The following is an 18,016-nucleotide window of genomic DNA, read 5'->3' as shown; positions in this document are numbered from 1 at the left end:
AGCTCGATACAAGGAGAGGAAGCCCTACAAAGAAGAGCAGCATACGAGAATTTTTGACGTAGAACTACGTCTTTTATTAAGGGTGCCAAATCAGGTCACATTTTTATGAAATAATGTTAATGTTGATAATTATTTTTGCCGCGAACGGATTTTGGTGATTGACATACTAAACGAATCGGAAATTCCATAAGATTTGTTTAATATGCTATACATTAGAATCCCCTGGTTTGTAAATGGTTAAAATTCATGAAAACTTTAAGCGTTTCCATTTTCCCATACATTTGTTCTGTCCATTTGTGTGCTTTCCCGAACAGAGCTGTCAATAACGAGCAACTTATCGACGAGCAGCGAAGGGGAAATCCTAGAGGCGAATGAACTGAAAAGTTTAAACCCTCTTAAAGCCAAAAAGAAGAAGAAGAAGAAGGGGAAATCGTAGGATTTAAAGTCTCCGTGAACAAAGGAAAAGTAGAAGAATGAAGGGAAACTTTTGCCTAGAATTTAAACAGTGGATCTCGCTGAGGCAAACTTTTATTCTGCATCGGACTGTTGAGCAATCCAGTTCACTTTGCTTTCGCTACGCTTCGATCTAAGATTGGACCCCACCAGTGGTAATCCAACTTGGATATCGTCGTTCGGATTTTCTCTTCGTTTTTCGCGATATTCGTATCGTGTGTTTTTCTTTCCGCGTCAAAAATTGTGGACGCTTCGCGTAGTGTGTGATTAGCAAGAAGAGGCAGGCTCGAGCCCTGCAAAAAACGAACGCATTGCCAGGGGCAATAAAATTTCGAGGCAAGCGTCATCTAATGATGCACGCGATGTTGGTACAATGAAAAGCGCTCGTACTGAACTGAGCCTTCGCGAGTGACACCGCATCGAACAACAGCAAAGTGGGCGATTTCGGCGCGTCGGTCGAAAATGTAAACGCCGTTACCCAGGCAGCAACCAAAATCAAGCTCCCCCGCTGGTGGTGAAGGCGGTCGCTCTTGACAAACTCATCAGCGAATTCGCATCGATGGGTGTTACAGCAGAGTACAAGCTGTGTGGCATAATTCAGTCTTTTTCCAAGCAGTTCACATTGTTTGTTTTCCGTCATCATAAGGGCTTCGTTGGTGCCTTTGAGAATGCATTAATGCATTAAACTGACGTTATGGCGAAGCAGGCGTTAAGGTTGTGCGCAAAAAAAATATTTGGGGAATACCAAGCATCTTGAATGTCTTACTGGAATGTTATAAGTTATTTGGGTTCGCATGCCAGTCGCAAAACAGCCTTCAACTAGTGTTGAATTTGCGCTAATATTGATCATAATGAAGCATTGCTACTGTTTTCGAGGATGTTATTAACAAAAAGAGTTTATTTCGCGTGTAAACACCAAGTAGTCACGAAGAAAGTAAATGTCGTTCTGCAATTTTGTATGTGATTAGGTTTCGCTGGTGCAACAAGTATATAATCGACTGTAGCCGAGTGTATGTCAATTGCGCAAAAGGCCACCGGAATAGCGTTTGAGGTAAATTTTCAATGCATTGCCTTGAAATAAATTGTGACATACGATCAGCTAGTGTATTGTTTTGCGAGGGCAAGAATGAATCATCAATCAATTATCGTTAACTGATTCTACAATGAAAAAACGATTTCAGAGATTATTCTATCAAGCAGTTGTTTCTAAAATTTCACAGCATATAGAATAATATCCGAAGGTATAAATAAGCGACTTATATAAACTAACAGCGTAGTTCTACGTCAATAATGCGGTCGTCTCTATGACACAACCTCCTATAATTTTTTGTGCTAGTGGGGATATGGAAGATTATCCAGAATTTTGGAATACAGATATACACTGCATTTATTTAGAAAAACGTATATTTCATGAAAGTATGCTTTCAAATTCCAGCAGGGTAACCTTATTGTTGCATGTTCGATCACATCTCTAACGGAATATAAAAGCAAAAGGTTTCACAGTTTGTGGTCTATATCTGAGTGGGAAGAAGGAAGTTTGATGCGAGTTGAACCAAATGAACGAGAAGTGCTGATAGCTCTCGACTCTACTCGAATCTTTCGAGTCTACTGAAGTAATAAAAAAAAAATAACTAAAAAGATATTACAAAACTTTCGATGCATTCTAATATAATATCCGAAGTGATAAACAAGTGGATTGAATAATATAATTCCGTAGTTCTACGTCGAAAACTGCGGTCGTGTCCTAGATACAACCTCTTACGGCCCAAGCCGAACACATAAAAAAACCAACACAAATTTATTCTCATAAAATACTTTATTCCACACACGACAAAAACTACAAATCCAAGCACTAAAAACACTTCACAAAATCTGCAACGTATATTCTGGATCCGCACTTAGCAAAGGGATCAAAAAGTTTATTGTATACAAAATAATACTTGACGCGACGTACCTTTTTCACCAGACACAAAAACCTGATACAACATTATTTGTTTGCACCACACATAATACACAAAACAACAGCATGACAAAACAACGTATAAACAATAACAAGCGAATTGTCAAAAGACAGGAACGCATGGAAACGGACCCGCTATACAATGAGGAATTATTTATAGCGAATATTCCAGACGCAACCCAAACAACAATTGAGCCATTCAAATGACTATGGGACCAATCATATAAATAAGGCAAGAAATGTTCAGAACAGTTAGAGACGAATGAACTCTCAGAGTTTAAAGTCTCTCTAATTCAATACCTTCCTTCCTTCAGAACAGTTCAGTCGCAATAAACTCATCGATCAGTATAGATCAAGCGCTTTTGAGTATATACGATCTCATTTCTACAATAATTATCGAGTAGCCAGTCTACTCTTCATCAATCTGGAATTCTGCTCAGAAACTATCAGGGCAGAGACACAACCCATTACAATTTTTATTCACATATTCACGTTGGAGAGCTTTAACCCTTCCTTTTGTTGGCCGAGGCATTTTTATTGAATGTAATACTTTTCCGTTTACTATTTCTGACAGCAGAGGCAGCCGTGGCAGTGTTCCGAGCTCTGCAATAAAATTTTCTTAACCAATGTTAATGTTGCTAAAACTTACATTATAGACCCATTAAACGTAAAAATAATAATTGTATTGATATCAACACAATTTTATTTTATTAATTTCCATGACATGAAACGCTGTGACTCAGGAATAATTTTCTTTCGAGTGGTTTTTATAGCTGTTTCGATGATGTTGTTTGGCGTCAGTGTCGAAAAAATAACGATAATTCCCTACACAATAGGTCATTTGAATAAAATGAGTGCTTTACTTGACTTCACTCAAATTCGCCTGTGAAAGCATTCACTCAAGCTTTTACTCACATCCGTATGATAAAAAAACGAGAATTGAGTGTTTACTTTTCGAACATCACAATTCGTATGAATAAAACCGTAACAGTCAAGTAAACACTCCGAAAACTTTGAGTGTGCCTCTAAGCAGACTCAGACCGCACTTCGCAAGGGATCGTTTGGAGAATTACGTAAAATTTAAGTTTATAAGGCATACATCAATATGTACTCTGGGGATTTTTTTAATCTACCATTTCAACCAGTTGTCGATGTTGATGGTATTTATACGAGAAATCGCGCAACAAAAATATACAAAGGGAGACGCATAGGTGACGATGACAATTTCAAGCAACTATACAGATTCTCCCGCGAAAACGTTGATCATTTAGCACAAATTTTTTTAGGAAACGACAATGAAACTAGAGGTGGAGCTCTCGGGGACATCCAGCGAATGAAATGTTTCTTGCGTTACTTGGGAGACCCCGGATTTCAGGTAATCTAATTATAAATAATAGATAAGATATTAATTATTGTCATTAATCTTTAAAACCCAAATATGTTTCAGGTTGGAGTTGGAGAGGATCTGGGTATCCACCAAACAACGGTATGCAAAACTATATGGGCTGTGTGCAAGGCAATTGTTATCAAAGCCAACGATTGGATTCGTTTTCCACAGACGACACAAGAACTGGAACATGAAAAGAAAGTCTGGTTGTCCAAACATCGAATGCCCGGTGCAATCGGGGCTATAGATTGTACCCATATCCTGATAAAAAGACCCAATATCTACAAGGATGAGTTCATTAATAGAAAGGGGCTCCATTCTTTCAACGTACAAGCGACTTGCAATGCCAAAGAGATTTTTACAAGCATTGACTGTAAATGGGCTGGTTCCGTTCATGACGCTCGTATATGGCGGAACTCCGAAATATTGAAAATTATGCAGCAAAACGGATCCGGTGCTCTACTGTTGGCTGATGAAGCATACCCTTTAGCACCGTGGACGATGACCCCGTATCGAAACCCAGTAACTGCTGGCCAAAAACAGTACAATAAGATACATACTCAAGAAAGAGTTATTATTGAAAGATGTTTTGGTCAAATAAAACAAAGATTCCCTATTCTGCAATCTAAGGTACGCGTGAGCACTGAGCGTATTCCAAGAATGATTGCAGCTTGCTTCGTTTTGCATAATGTTGCAAAATATGTTAATGATACTGACTTCGAACCATATTCAGATTCGACCAATTGCGAAATAAATCAAAGTTTGTTCGAAATTTCTGACACGGCTGCAAACACAGTACTGCAACGTGGGAAACAACGTCGTGATGCTATAGCTTCGTTTCTATTAGCCAGAAATTAGAGCGTAAGAAACAAAAACCGGTAATAACTGTGGAATGTAACTCGATTACAATTGGAAACCATGTAAAATCATTGAAACTTTAAATTTCTATCGATGTTTCATCAGAAGACTATGCAATTAAAATATTTTCAGTTTTTCTTTAAGAATATATGAATACCTTAAGTATTGAATAACATAGTATTAACTACGTTCGTTTTTATAATATAAACATGTATTTTTGATATTCGTAACAAGTGTAATGTGTATTCTCATTTTTTTTAATATCCGTTTACATTACTCGTCCACACACACGCACACACATACGCACTTATTTACTTATTCATTACTCAATTCCACATAATTATTGTTTCTCAACATTTTAAATTGAAGTAGAGCTACTTCTTTTTTCAGTGCCAGCAGCTCCATTTCTTTTTTATGTCTCTCATCCTGTTGGACTTTTAGTTGAGCTGTATAATCTTGCTGTGCCTTTATCAGTTTCAGTTGTTGCTCCAATATAGCTCGCTGTGTAACGTTAGTTCTGATCTGCAAAAAAAAACAATTTAATCAAATATAGTTAAAAACAAATACACAAACTGTACTCCAGAAAATATTCTAGTGTGGCCGTTCCCTCCCGCACATGATACATTTTTGTATACCAATTTCATTGAAAATAATGTGACCCTCAACATCCCGCTCCTCTCTCTATTGAATAGAGATATTTGAATGCTCCCAAAGACCCATACAAAAAGTATCATAGGACGAATTGGGGAAGGAGGGATTACAATGGGTGATTTATAGGAATGTAATTAATGGACGTTCCCTCGTGTGCATTTGATACACAATAGTAATTCTTAAAAATGTATTACCTTCGTCGACAGAGTATCGTTCAAATGTTCCTCAGTACTTGGAATTGGATCCGTTTCATCCATGTTTTCGACATCATATAATGTAGAATCTTCAGAAATTGACGGACCAGCAAGTGAAGTTGTCGACCCAAATGAAACGCCATCTAAACAAAGAAGTTACTTTCATCATTTACATAAAAGTATAATTATGCAGCATACTTACAACATCTTTTGGACACGCTGGGATTTTCTATTCCACCCATAATGTTAAAAAAATCTGTTTCGTGACTTTTTAATGTGATTTTTTTGTTTCCAGTCGCTTTGGTATCCGTCTTTTCTTTGATTCTCGCCTTCAAATTTTGCACTTTCTTGCTTATCTGTTTTCCAGACATCGAAATCCCGTACTGAATCAGAAGCTGTTCTTCTACCACTTTTAGCGCAGTTTTCTTTTTACGTTTCACTTCAGGAACTTGACTTTTCTCCAAAAGAACCTTTCCATAAAGTTTCAAAACTCTGACGAATATTTCATCTCCGCTTGTTTCACTTGCTCCCCAGCGAGATTTATCTTCATCTTTGTCAGTATCTGGAATGTATATGAAAAAATATATCATAAATGACTTTATGCTAATCAATCTAATTTACCGTATTCGCTCTCGATATACTCGGCGTTTATTTCTTCAAAATCGTTGTTACCGTCCAGATCCATGCTTTTATTTCGCAACGAACGGCACCACAAGCAGAATAAATTTCCAACGCTACAAAAATAAACAAACAACTCCATTGACAACAAACCAAACCGATCGTTTTGACAGAGTGAGCTATTTTCGAATTCGAACTTACTCCGAGTAAAGCATATCTTTATTCATATCAATATGAGTAAACACTCAAACAGTTTACTTTGCTCAAAGTAGCAAGTTTGTGAGTAAAAGCTAATTTTTATTCATATGGCTTAATGTTTCGCAAAATTATTGAATTTCTCTGCATATCGTGCTAGTGGTAAGGGAGGTAGATGAAAGAAATGAGTGCCATTGTGGCAGCCATTTGTAACTTCCTTCCACCTTCACCTTAAAACATATCTATATTTCTGTTTATGAGAATGTTAAGTTTGTTGGATGTAGTTAATTGAGTAAAATAAATGTTGTTGTTCGAGGAAGTAGAGGTTATAGATTAAAGAACTTGGTTGCGTTTACTGGCTGGCGAGTAGCCTAAACACCGACAAATCCTATAATGTTCTTTTTCAGGAATAGGTCTCGAGTCCAGGGTCGGGACTCCTCTTCTGTTGAAGCTTTCAACCCACGCTTCGCGTTCTCGGAAGCTAGTTCACAGAGTTCACATAACAATTATGAATCATAGGGACGGCTTCGCTCACCGTATGTCCCGAGTCAAAGTGGTATCGAATAATAATTCGATCTGGACTTGCGGTTTATCAGTTCCATAGCGACAGATCTAGTCGCTCTAGGCTCTACTATTGGCCTTGCTTTCAGCGGCTTAATTACCACCACCATTACCAACGGTTCCAGTACAACCTGCGGTTCCGACAATGAGAGGATACGCCTTCATTGTATCGTGTCGTGTGAACTTAGTGCTACCTGAGGGGTTGCTAATTTCTGACTGGTCACCTGACTTACCCTCAACTGCTCAATCCAAACCCCTGGTTAAGTAATTGTGATAATATCCCTCGATTGAGCTATATCTAGCGGGAGTAAAGCTACCTGGGGTGTTGGCAGTAGCTGATTTAATTGTAGTGGTTTAATCACAACCCTTGGTTCAGCGGTTGAGATAACATGCTTGCACTGAATCATACTCAGCGAGCTTAAAACTAACTGAGGTGTCGGCAGTACTTGAAGAGGTAGCTGCCTTCAAATTTCCGACTAGAACGATTAACGTTCTACTCTTCTCTAGCGACAGAGTATCTTTTCAATCCCCTAAGTCATTCATCCCTCGGCAGGCATACCTTGGAATTGGGGTTACCCACACGATTTCGCAGAACTTTGGGCTAAGTTTTTACTACAACGCTGCTCATTCCCCAGCTTGCTTTCATGTTTCCAATCATCAATCGAGGCCCTCTACAGGTTGGAGAAGAAATCTGGTACGAGTTCCAAGCAAAACATAGATGGGTAAAAACTGTTGCAACGCACTTATAATATCAAGCTAACTCCCGAATTGCATGCAAGTATGTTACTCGTTGCATTGTGGGAGAAAGTAAGTGGCGAGTAAAATCGAAAAACCTACCTATTTTATTCGTTACACTGTTTACTTGTTCTATCATTTGTATGTCTTAGGCAAAAAATGTTGGGAATGTTTCTTACAAATGTATGATTTGAAATCAAAATCCATCCATTAATTGAAAATATATTAACGTTCAAAGTATAGATACTTCTCCACCCGAAACATTGAAACGGGTTCCTATAGTGAAAGGTTAAACGTAGTCTTACGCAAAAAATTGTGAAAAGAGCCCTTACATTCGAACAAATGTCCCTTCGTTGGTAATTCAGGGTAATCAGAAATCAAGCAAAATATCGGCGAACAGACAAAGTACGGTTACAAAGTTACAATAAATAAAAAGGTTCCATCAGTGAAAAACTGTGATATCATTTAGACCAATACAAGTCTTTGAATGGGATTTTATTCATTCATTCAATGACATTTTGCAACTATGGGAATGATCCCGACTTACAACAAATAGATCCACATACGGGTATTCTACCGCACCTGCGTGAAGTAAATGTCGTTCTGCAATTTTGTATGTGATTAGGTTTCGCTGGTGCAACAAGTATATAATCGACTGTAGCCGAGTGTATGTCAATTGCGCAAAAGGCCACCGGAATAGCGTTTGAGGTAAATTTTCAATGCATTGCCTTGAAATAAATTGTGACATACGATCAGCTAGTGTATTGTTTTGCGAGGGCAAGAATGAATCATCAATCAATTATCGTTAACTGATTCTACAATGAAAAAACGATTTCAGAGATTATTCTATCAAGCAGTTGTTTCTAAAATTTCACAGCATATAGAATAATATCCGAAGGTATAAATAAGCGACTTATATAAACTAACAGCGTAGTTCTACGTCAATAATGCGGTCGTCTCTATGACACAACCTCCTATAATTTTTTGTGCTAGTGGGGATATGGAAGATTATCCAGAATTTTGGAATACAGATATACACTGCATTTATTTAGAAAAACGTATATTTCATGAAAGTATGCTTTCAAATTCCAGCAGGGTAACCTTATTGTTGCATGTTCGATCACATCTCTAACGGAATATAAAAGCAAAAGGTTTCACAGTTTGTGGTCTATATCTGAGTGGGAAGAAGGAAGTTTGATGCGAGTTGAACCAAATGAACGAGAAGTGCTGATAGCTCTCGACTCTACTCGAATCTTTCGAGTCTACTGAAGTAATAAAAAAAAAATAACTAAAAAGATATTACAAAACTTTCGATGCATTCTAATATAATATCCGAAGTGATAAACAAGTGGATTGAATAATATAATTCCGTAGTTCTACGTCGAAAACTGCGGTCGTGTCCTAGATACAACCTCTTACGGCCCAAGCCGAACACATAAAAAAACCAACACAAATTTATTCTCATAAAATACTTTATTCCACACACGACAAAAACTACAAATCCAAGCACTAAAAACACTTCACAAAATCTGCAACGTATATTCTGGATCCGCACTTAGCAAAGGGATCAAAAAGTTTATTGTATACAAAATAATACTTGACGCGACGTACCTTTTTCACCAGACACAAAAACCTGATACAACATTATTTGTTTGCACCACACATAATACACAAAACAACAGCATGACAAAACAACGTATAAACAATAACAAGCGAATTGTCAAAAGACAGGAACGCATGGAAACGGACCCGCTATACAATGAGGAATTATTTATAGCGAATATTCCAGACGCAACCCAAACAACAATTGAGCCATTCAAATGACTATGGGACCAATCATATAAATAAGGCAAGAAATGTTCAGAACAGTTAGAGACGAATGAACTCTCAGAGTTTAAAGTCTCTCTAATTCAATACCTTCCTTCCTTCAGAACAGTTCAGTCGCAATAAACTCATCGATCAGTATAGATCAAGCGCTTTTGAGTATATACGATCTCATTTCTACAATAATTATCGAGTAGCCAGTCTACTCTTCATCAATCTGGAATTCTGCTCAGAAACTATCAGGGCAGAGACACAACCCATTACAATTTTTATTCACATATTCACGTTGGAGAGCTTTAACCCTTCCTTTTGTTGGCCGAGGCATTTTTATTGAATGTAATACTTTTCCGTTTACTATTTCTGACAGCAGAGGCAGCCGTGGCAGTGTTCCGAGCTCTGCAATAAAATTTTCTTAACCAATGTTAATGTTGCTAAAACTTACATTATAGACCCATTAAACGTAAAAATAATAATTGTATTGATATCAACACAATTTTATTTTATTAATTTCCATGACATGAAACGCTGTGACTCAGGAATAATTTTCTTTCGAGTGGTTTTTATAGCTGTTTCGATGATGTTGTTTGGCGTCAGTGTCGAAAAAATAACGATAATTCCCTACACAATAGGTCATTTGAATAAAATGAGTGCTTTACTTGACTTCACTCAAATTCGCCTGTGAAAGCATTCACTCAAGCTTTTACTCACATCCGTATGATAAAAAAACGAGAATTGAGTGTTTACTTTTCGAACATCACAATTCGTATGAATAAAACCGTAACAGTCAAGTAAACACTCCGAAAACTTTGAGTGTGCCTCTAAGCAGACTCAGACCGCACTTCGCAAGGGATCGTTTGGAGAATTACGTAAAATTTAAGTTTATAAGGCATACATCAATATGTACTCTGGGGATTTTTTTAATCTACCATTTCAACCAGTTGTCGATGTTGATGGTATTTATACGAGAAATCGCGCAACAAAAATATACAAAGGGAGACGCATAGGTGACGATGACAATTTCAAGCAACTATACAGATTCTCCCGCGAAAACGTTGATCATTTAGCACAAATTTTTTTAGGAAACGACAATGAAACTAGAGGTGGAGCTCTCGGGGACATCCAGCGAATGAAATGTTTCTTGCGTTACTTGGGAGACCCCGGATTTCAGGTAATCTAATTATAAATAATAGATAAGATATTAATTATTGTCATTAATCTTTAAAACCCAAATATGTTTCAGGTTGGAGTTGGAGAGGATCTGGGTATCCACCAAACAACGGTATGCAAAACTATATGGGCTGTGTGCAAGGCAATTGTTATCAAAGCCAACGATTGGATTCGTTTTCCACAGACGACACAAGAACTGGAACATGAAAAGAAAGTCTGGTTGTCCAAACATCGAATGCCCGGTGCAATCGGGGCTATAGATTGTACCCATATCCTGATAAAAAGACCCAATATCTACAAGGATGAGTTCATTAATAGAAAGGGGCTCCATTCTTTCAACGTACAAGCGACTTGCAATGCCAAAGAGATTTTTACAAGCATTGACTGTAAATGGGCTGGTTCCGTTCATGACGCTCGTATATGGCGGAACTCCGAAATATTGAAAATTATGCAGCAAAACGGATCCGGTGCTCTACTGTTGGCTGATGAAGCATACCCTTTAGCACCGTGGACGATGACCCCGTATCGAAACCCAGTAACTGCTGGCCAAAAACAGTACAATAAGATACATACTCAAGAAAGAGTTATTATTGAAAGATGTTTTGGTCAAATAAAACAAAGATTCCCTATTCTGCAATCTAAGGTACGCGTGAGCACTGAGCGTATTCCAAGAATGATTGCAGCTTGCTTCGTTTTGCATAATGTTGCAAAATATGTTAATGATACTGACTTCGAACCATATTCAGATTCGACCAATTGCGAAATAAATCAAAGTTTGTTCGAAATTTCTGACACGGCTGCAAACACAGTACTGCAACGTGGGAAACAACGTCGTGATGCTATAGCTTCGTTTCTATTAGCCAGAAATTAGAGCGTAAGAAACAAAAACCGGTAATAACTGTGGAATGTAACTCGATTACAATTGGAAACCATGTAAAATCATTGAAACTTTAAATTTCTATCGATGTTTCATCAGAAGACTATGCAATTAAAATATTTTCAGTTTTTCTTTAAGAATATATGAATACCTTAAGTATTGAATAACATAGTATTAACTACGTTCGTTTTTATAATATAAACATGTATTTTTGATATTCGTAACAAGTGTAATGTGTATTCTCATTTTTTTTAATATCCGTTTACATTACTCGTCCACACACACGCACACACATACGCACTTATTTACTTATTCATTACTCAATTCCACATAATTATTGTTTCTCAACATCTTAAATTGAAGTAGAGCTACTTCTTTTTCCAGTGCCAGCAGCTCCATTTCTTTTTTATGTCTCTCATCCTGTTGGACTTTTAGTTGAGCTGTATAATCTTGCTGTGCCTTTATCAGTTTCAGTTGTTGCTCCAATATAGCTCGCTGTGTAACGTTAGTTCTGATCTGCAAAAAAAAACAATTTAATCAAATATAGTTAAAAACAAATACACAAACTGTACTCCAGAAAATATTCTAGTGTGGCCGTTCCCTCCCGCACATGATACATTTTTGTATACCAATTTCATTGAAAATAATGTGACCCTCAACATCCCGCTCCTCTCTCTATTGAATAGAGATATTTGAATGCTCCCAAAGACCCATACAAAAAGTATCATAGGACGAATTGGGGAAGGAGGGATTACAATGGGTGATTTATAGGAATGTAATTAATGGACGTTCCCTCGTGTGCATTTGATACACAATAGTAATTCTTAAAAATGTATTACCTTCGTCGACAGAGTATCGTTCAAATGTTCCTCAGTACTTGGAATTGGATCCGTTTCATCCATGTTTTCGACATCATATAATGTAGAATCTTCAGAAATTGACGGACCAGCAAGTGAAGTTGTCGACCCAAATGAAACGCCATCTAAACAAAGAAGTTACTTTCATCATTTACATAAAAGTATAATTATGCAGCATACTTACAACATCTTTTGGACACGCTGGGATTTTCTATTCCACCCATAATGTTAAAAAAATCTGTTTCGTGACTTTTTAATGTGATTTTTTTGTTTCCAGTCGCTTTGGTATCCGTCTTTTCTTTGATTCTCGCCTTCAAATTTTACATTTTCTTGCTTATCTGTTTTCCAGACATCGAAATCCCGTACTGAATCAGAAGCTGTTCTTCTACCACTTTTAGCGCAGTTTTCTTTTTACGTTTCACTTCAGGAACTTGACTTTTCTCCAAAAGAACCTTTCCATAAAGTTTCAAAACTCTGACGAATATTTCATCTCCGCTTGTTTCACTTGCTCCCCAGCGAGATTTATCTTCATCTTTGTCAGTATCTGGAATGTATATGAAAAAATATATCATAAATGACTTTATGCTAATCAATCTAATTTACCGTATTCGCTCTCGATATACTCGGCGTTTATTTCTTCAAAATCGTTGTTACCGTCCAGATCCATGCTTTTATTTCGCAACGAACGGCACCACAAGCAGAATAAATTTCCAACGCTACAAAAATAAACAAACAACTCCATTGACAACAAACCAAACCGATCGTTTTGACAGAGTGAGCTATTTTCGAATTCGAACTTACTCCGAGTAAAGCATATCTTTATTCATATTTCGCAAAATTATTGAATTTCTCTGCATATCGTGCTAGTGGTAAGGGAGGTAGATGAAAGAAATGAGTGCCATTGTGGCAGCCATTTGTAACTTCCTTCCACCTTCACCTTAAAACATATCTATATTTCTGTTTATGAGAATGTTAAGTTTGTTGGATGTAGTTAATTGAGTAAAATAAATGTTGTTGTTCGAGGAAGTAGAGGTTATAGATTAAAGAACTTGGTTGCGTTTACTGGCTGGCGAGTAGCCTAAACACCGACAAATCCTATAATGTTCTTTTTCAGGAATAGGTCTCGAGTCCAGGGTCGGGACTCCTCTTCTGTTGAAGCTTTCAACCCACGCTTCGCGTTCTCGGAAGCTAGTTCACAGAGTTCACATAACAATTATGAATCATAGGGACGGCTTCGCTCACCGTATGTCCCGAGTCAAAGTGGTATCGAATAATAATTCGATCTGGACTTGCGGTTTATCAGTTCCATAGCGACAGATCTAGTCGCTCTAGGCTCTACTATTGGCCTTGCTTTCAGCGGCTTAATTACCACCACCATTACCAACGGTTCCAGTACAACCTGCGGTTCCGACAATGAGAGGATACGCCTTCATTGTATCGTGTCGTGTGAACTTAGTGCTACCTGAGGGGTTGCTAATTTCTGACTGGTCACCTGACTTACCCTCAACTGCTCAATCCAAACCCCTGGTTAAGTAATTGTGATAATATCCCTCGATTGAGCTATATCTAGCGGGAGTAAAGCTACCTGGGGTGTTGGCAGTAGCTGATTTAATTGTAGTGGTTTAATCACAACCCTTGGTTCAGCGGTTGAGATAACATGCTTGCACTGAATCATACTCAGCGAGCTTAAAACTAACTGAGGTGTCGGCAGTACTTGAAGAGGTAGCTGCCTTCAAATTTCCGACTAGAACGATTAACGTTCTACTCTTCTCTAGCGACAGAGTATCTTTTCAATCCCCTAAGTCATTCATCCCTCGGCAGGCATACCTTGGAATTGGGGTTACCCACACGATTTCGCAGAACTTTGGGCTAAGTTTTTACTACAACGCTGCTCATTCCCCAGCTTGCTTTCATGTTTCCAATCATCAATCGAGGCCCTCTACAGGTTGGAGAAGAAATCTGGTACGAGTTCCAAGCAAAACATAGATGGGTAAAAACTGTTGCAACGCACTTATAATATCAAGCTAACTCCCGAATTGCATGCAAGTATGTTACTCGTTGCATTGTGGGAGAAAGTAAGTGGCGAGTAAAATCGAAAAACCTACCTATTTTATTCGTTACACTGTTTACTTGTTCTATCATTTGTATGTCTTAGGCAAAAAATGTTGGGAATGTTTCTTACAAATGTATGATTTGAAATCAAAATCCATCCATTAATTGAAAATATATTAACGTTCAAAGTATAGATACTTCTCCACCCGAAACATTGAAACGGGTTCCTATAGTGAAAGGTTAAACGTAGTCTTACGCAAAAAATTGTGAAAAGAGCCCTTACATTCGAACAAATGTCCCTTCGTTGGTAATTCAGGGTAATCAGAAATCAAGCAAAATATCGGCGAACAGACAAAGTACGGTTACAAAGTTACAATAAATAAAAAGGTTCCATCAGTGAAAAACTGTGATATCATTTATACCAATACAAGTCTTTGAATGGGATTTTATTCATTCATTCAATGACATTTTGCAACTATGGGAATGATCCCGACTTACAACAAATAGATCCACATACGGGTATTCTACCGCACCTGCGTGGAGCCAACAGTGCCTCTCGTTCCTCTCGAGGGGATTCAATCTGCATTAACCAGGCCATCAGATCATATGGAATTCATTCAAATTTTAACACATATTCACGGTAATGATCTTACCTCTTCACAGGAGCACATCCATATAATGGCAATCAGCAGGTATATCAGACAGAAACGTATTTTGCCCATACCTGAAGTAAGTGGAAAAAGCTGGAACTTAAGTTACTTCGTCTCAACAAATATGAATCACAACGTAGTGAAATCGAGCTGCGCGAGACAAAACTTGACAGCCTCACGAAAAGGTCCGACGGTGATTATTGCGAGTATAGAAAACACGTTCAGGTAGAAATAAATCATTTATGTTGTTTATCGAGTAGCTGGTTTATGGTGGTGGTCCGTGATGAATCTAACTACTTCGGAACACGATAATCCGATGATTTATGAGTTTCTTTATTCCATCTTAGGAGAAAAAAAAAGATGACAGATTCAGTACTTCGTAGTATCGAGAACAGAGTTGAAGGAGAAAAACACTTATGTTGCTCGAGGTTTCTCTCGCGCGATATCGCGAAGCACACCATCGATTATCGATTAGCTGTGTTTCGATGTTTCGATAATTGTGTTTGTGATACAGAAGAAAAAAAAACAAATAGTCGAATAAACAGGACATTTTTTTACGAAAATAAATAATAGAGTTAGTTTTTTATTAAACCAGTTTAGCGACTACATAAGAACATTGAAAAAATGTCTTCTAATGTAAACAGAGAAAGTAAAGAACAAAAAAAGTCCCGCAAAAATTGACTGAATCCGCAACGCAATGCACAGTCAGTCCTGGAGAGAAATGAATTATTTTAATGGCTAGAGAACTTAATCATTTGCTCTTTACACTTAATGGCTACCGTCCTTAAACCTAAGACTGTCCTTCGGAGGGCACAGCAACGATTGGTGCTACTCGCTAAACGCTCTACTTCCGCTCGTAGCTTCCGTACTCCTCCTCGTCGTCGTAGCGTTGGGTGGTTTGCGTGTACGACGGCCTTCTTTGCTGCAGGGAGATGTTGATCTCTTCTGGGTTGCGGTAGGCAGCCTGATGCGTTGGGCTTGGCGAGGACACTATTCGGTAGGATGGAGTGGTTGGACCATTGCTGTACGCTGGTTTCCGGATGTTCTGTTGCTGAGGTGCCTGGTAAGATTGTGGCTTCTGTTGGACCGGTTGGCGACGTTCCTCCTGGCCACGCTGCTGGCGCTCATAATCGTAATGACGCTCGTCGACGTAGAAGTTCTCCGGGTAGTAGCGCTCCGAATATCTGCAGGGAGACGAAATAATTATGCAAATACTGCAGAGTATATGATCGGAAACGCATACCTTAAAGTGACATTCGGCTTCGACATATGCTCCTCCATGTTGATTGGCTTGTAGAGGTAATCGTTGACGAAGTGGTACTTCGAGGACTGGTCACAGATGTTGTCATTGGACGGTGGCATACAGATGAGATGTACCTGGTGGAAACTGAAACCCTCGGGACAAATCCACGAGTGTTTCTGGTTTTCCTGGCAATAATGGAACACTTCACAGCCCAGACTTTCGTCGGCGTAATAGCCGGTCGTGCGTCCCGTGCAGTGGAAATCGGATTTCTCCAGCAACATTGACAGTCGGTCCGGCTCCTCGACCTCTAATTCTTCGCTCGAATAGGTGGGTTTCTTGCTCTTCTTATCCTGCTGCTGTAGCTGCTGTGACGGATGCTGCCGTCTGGAGAAGGTGGGCTGGGGTTCGTCGTCTTCCTCTTCTGAACTATACTGTTGCGCGTAGGAAGGACGCGCTCGGTACGCTACGTTACCTGCCGCTGCTGGAGAGGAATCTTTGGCCTGCTCCTCCGAGCTGTGTGCATTACTGAACTGTGCGGGTTGAGCTTTGATCTGCTGGGCCGAGCATTCAGTTTTGTGCACCGTCGAGACGATACACAGGACCAATATCCCGAACGTGAGCGAGAGTCTGTAGATTGGAAGATCATAGATATAGTGGTTAGTGATACAATTTTACAGTTTTTAAGCAATTCATATTCTTTTTATAACAAGAATTGTTCTTGAAATGATTTTTTTTTTCCAGATCGATATGGAAAACTGTTGTGTTTTGGTTCGCTGGTAGATAATTAATTTTAATTATAATGCCTGGCGAATATGGAAGCTGGGCATCGTTACAGTATTATTTTTGGCAAAAAAATACGAACGAGCAATGAAGTGTGATCAGGTGCATTATCGTAGTGCCGAAGCCATGAATTAGTTCTTACCCAAAACACTCGAAAAAATGCCATGACACGAGCCAATCGATATGTCAACATTATCAGCGACTTCTCTGATTGTGATTGGGCGATCGTTCATAATTTCATTTCATTTCGTTCATTTCTTTCACATTTTCCTTCCTCAATGTATTCACGACCATCTTGGAATCTCCTATACCACTCCTAAACTCTTGTTTTACTCATAGCAGACTTAGACCTTTGTTAAAATTTCACAAACTTTGTTACATTTTCTTTCATTTTGTACACAGAATTGTATTCTTTAACCCTTTTTTAACTAACTAAAACTATCGAATTCATACAACATATATTGCCTACGCTGCTACCACACACAAACAGACGATTCTAAATTAATCATTTTCCACTAAAAATTTATGTTTTTTATTGAAGATTCCAAATTTCAAACGCAGATTTGTTATTGAACGTGAAGATTCCAGATCCCAGATAGCAGGTGTTTCATACACTCGAAAACAAAATTAGCGGAACAGAATGCGAAGTCGGAAATTTTAAGTGATTTTTGACGTGCTGTAACTTTGTGAAAAATCAACGCATATCGATGTAATGCACATCATTTTGAAGCTACAACTTTCAGGTATTAGAATATTTTACGTAAATACTTTTATCTTGGGTTGTTGACAACAATATCGGGAGGAAATGAACAATCGATTTTTCTTTGTTTTTTTCAAGAATATTCTGGACTAACACAATTTTTTGCTTACCAACTCAATAGCAAATCCAATTGACAAATCCAATAACCAGCTTTCATTTGATTCCTAGAATGTTTCTGTAGGACCTTCCCACAC

The 18,016-nt window shown here is 38.3% G+C and overlaps 6 protein-coding genes across 6 annotated transcripts in view; 2 read left to right on the top strand and 4 right to left on the bottom strand.

Moving 5' to 3' along the window:
• The first annotated feature begins 3,338 nt into the window (after positions 1-3,338).
• LOC129767428 (putative nuclease HARBI1) lies at positions 3,339-4,988 on the top strand. Its single transcript, XM_055768329.1, has 2 exons — positions 3,339-3,788; positions 3,861-4,988. The coding sequence occupies exons 1-2, from the start codon at positions 3,519-3,521 to the stop codon at positions 4,656-4,658; spliced, it is 1,068 nt and encodes a 355-aa protein (XP_055624304.1). The 5' UTR covers positions 3,339-3,518; the 3' UTR covers positions 4,659-4,988.
• On the bottom strand, positions 4,928-6,286 carry LOC129767433 (uncharacterized). Its single transcript, XM_055768333.1, has 4 exons — positions 6,125-6,286; positions 5,706-6,065; positions 5,504-5,646; positions 4,928-5,180 (listed from the first exon to the last, which is right to left on the bottom strand). The coding sequence occupies exons 1-4, from the start codon at positions 6,261-6,263 to the stop codon at positions 4,974-4,976; spliced, it is 849 nt and encodes a 282-aa protein (XP_055624308.1). The 5' UTR covers positions 6,264-6,286; the 3' UTR covers positions 4,928-4,973.
• Positions 6,287-10,154: 3,868 nt separating this feature from the next.
• Positions 10,155-11,775, top strand: LOC129767429 (putative nuclease HARBI1). The gene is made up of 2 exons (XM_055768330.1): positions 10,155-10,604; positions 10,677-11,775. The coding sequence occupies exons 1-2, from the start codon at positions 10,335-10,337 to the stop codon at positions 11,472-11,474; spliced, it is 1,068 nt and encodes a 355-aa protein (XP_055624305.1). The 5' UTR covers positions 10,155-10,334; the 3' UTR covers positions 11,475-11,775.
• Positions 11,776-11,789: 14 nt separating this feature from the next.
• On the bottom strand, positions 11,790-12,676 carry LOC129766980 (uncharacterized). Its single transcript, XM_055767576.1, has 3 exons — positions 12,522-12,676; positions 12,320-12,462; positions 11,790-11,996 (listed from the first exon to the last, which is right to left on the bottom strand). The coding sequence occupies exons 1-3, from the start codon at positions 12,559-12,561 to the stop codon at positions 11,790-11,792; spliced, it is 390 nt and encodes a 129-aa protein (XP_055623551.1). The 5' UTR covers positions 12,562-12,676.
• LOC129766979 (uncharacterized) lies at positions 12,658-13,102 on the bottom strand. Its single transcript, XM_055767575.1, has 2 exons — positions 12,941-13,102; positions 12,658-12,881 (listed from the first exon to the last, which is right to left on the bottom strand). Exons 1-2 carry the CDS (start codon positions 13,077-13,079, stop codon positions 12,658-12,660), a joined length of 363 nt encoding a protein of 120 aa, XP_055623550.1. The 5' UTR covers positions 13,080-13,102.
• A 2,542-nt stretch (positions 13,103-15,644) lies between these two features.
• LOC129767430 (uncharacterized) overlaps positions 15,645-18,016 on the bottom strand; it is a 35,244-nt gene continuing 32,872 nt past the window's right edge. Inside the window, exons 2-3 of the mRNA XM_055768331.1 lie at positions 16,283-16,909; positions 15,645-16,223 (exon numbers count right to left, since the gene is read on the bottom strand). Of these exons, the coding sequence (XP_055624306.1) occupies positions 15,884-16,223; positions 16,283-16,909 (967 nt within the window). The 3' untranslated portion in view covers positions 15,645-15,883. The remainder of the gene's footprint in view (positions 16,224-16,282; positions 16,910-18,016) is intronic.

This window comes from Toxorhynchites rutilus, chromosome 2 (genome assembly GCF_029784135.1).
Source record: "Toxorhynchites rutilus septentrionalis strain SRP chromosome 2, ASM2978413v1, whole genome shotgun sequence".
Classification (NCBI taxonomy): domain Eukaryota; kingdom Metazoa; phylum Arthropoda; class Insecta; order Diptera; family Culicidae; genus Toxorhynchites; species Toxorhynchites rutilus.
This window is presented reverse-complemented; position numbering and strand designations above follow the sequence as displayed.

Bases quoted from the DNA above. Each gene is read 5' to 3' on its own strand.
- LOC129767428 (XM_055768329.1), top strand. From the start codon at position 3,519: ATGTACTCTGGGGATTTTTTTAATCTACCATTTCAACCAGTTGTCGAT. The intron at 3,789-3,860 runs GTAATCTAATTA...AATATGTTTCAG, and splicing joins TGGGAGACCCCGGATTTCAG to GTTGGAGTTGGAGAGGATCT.
- LOC129767433 (XM_055768333.1), bottom strand. From the start codon at position 6,263: ATGGAGTTGTTTGTTTATTTTTGTAGCGTTGGAAATTTATTCTGCTTG. The intron at 5,647-5,705 runs GTAAGTATGCTG...TTCTTTGTTTAG, and splicing joins CAGCGTGTCCAAAAGATGTT to ATGGCGTTTCATTTGGGTCG. The intron at 5,181-5,503 runs GTAATACATTTT...TTTTTTTTGCAG, and splicing joins ACGATACTCTGTCGACGAAG to ATCAGAACTAACGTTACACA.
- LOC129767429 (XM_055768330.1), top strand. From the start codon at position 10,335: ATGTACTCTGGGGATTTTTTTAATCTACCATTTCAACCAGTTGTCGAT. The intron at 10,605-10,676 runs GTAATCTAATTA...AATATGTTTCAG, and splicing joins TGGGAGACCCCGGATTTCAG to GTTGGAGTTGGAGAGGATCT.
- LOC129766980 (XM_055767576.1), bottom strand. From the start codon at position 12,561: ATGGGTGGAATAGAAAATCCCAGCGTGTCCAAAAGATGTT. The intron at 12,463-12,521 runs GTAAGTATGCTG...TTCTTTGTTTAG, and splicing joins CAGCGTGTCCAAAAGATGTT to ATGGCGTTTCATTTGGGTCG. The intron at 11,997-12,319 runs GTAATACATTTT...TTTTTTTTGCAG, and splicing joins ACGATACTCTGTCGACGAAG to ATCAGAACTAACGTTACACA.
- LOC129766979 (XM_055767575.1), bottom strand. From the start codon at position 13,079: ATGGAGTTGTTTGTTTATTTTTGTAGCGTTGGAAATTTATTCTGCTTG. The intron at 12,882-12,940 runs GTAAATTAGATT...TATACATTCCAG, and splicing joins GTATATCGAGAGCGAATACG to ATACTGACAAAGATGAAGAT.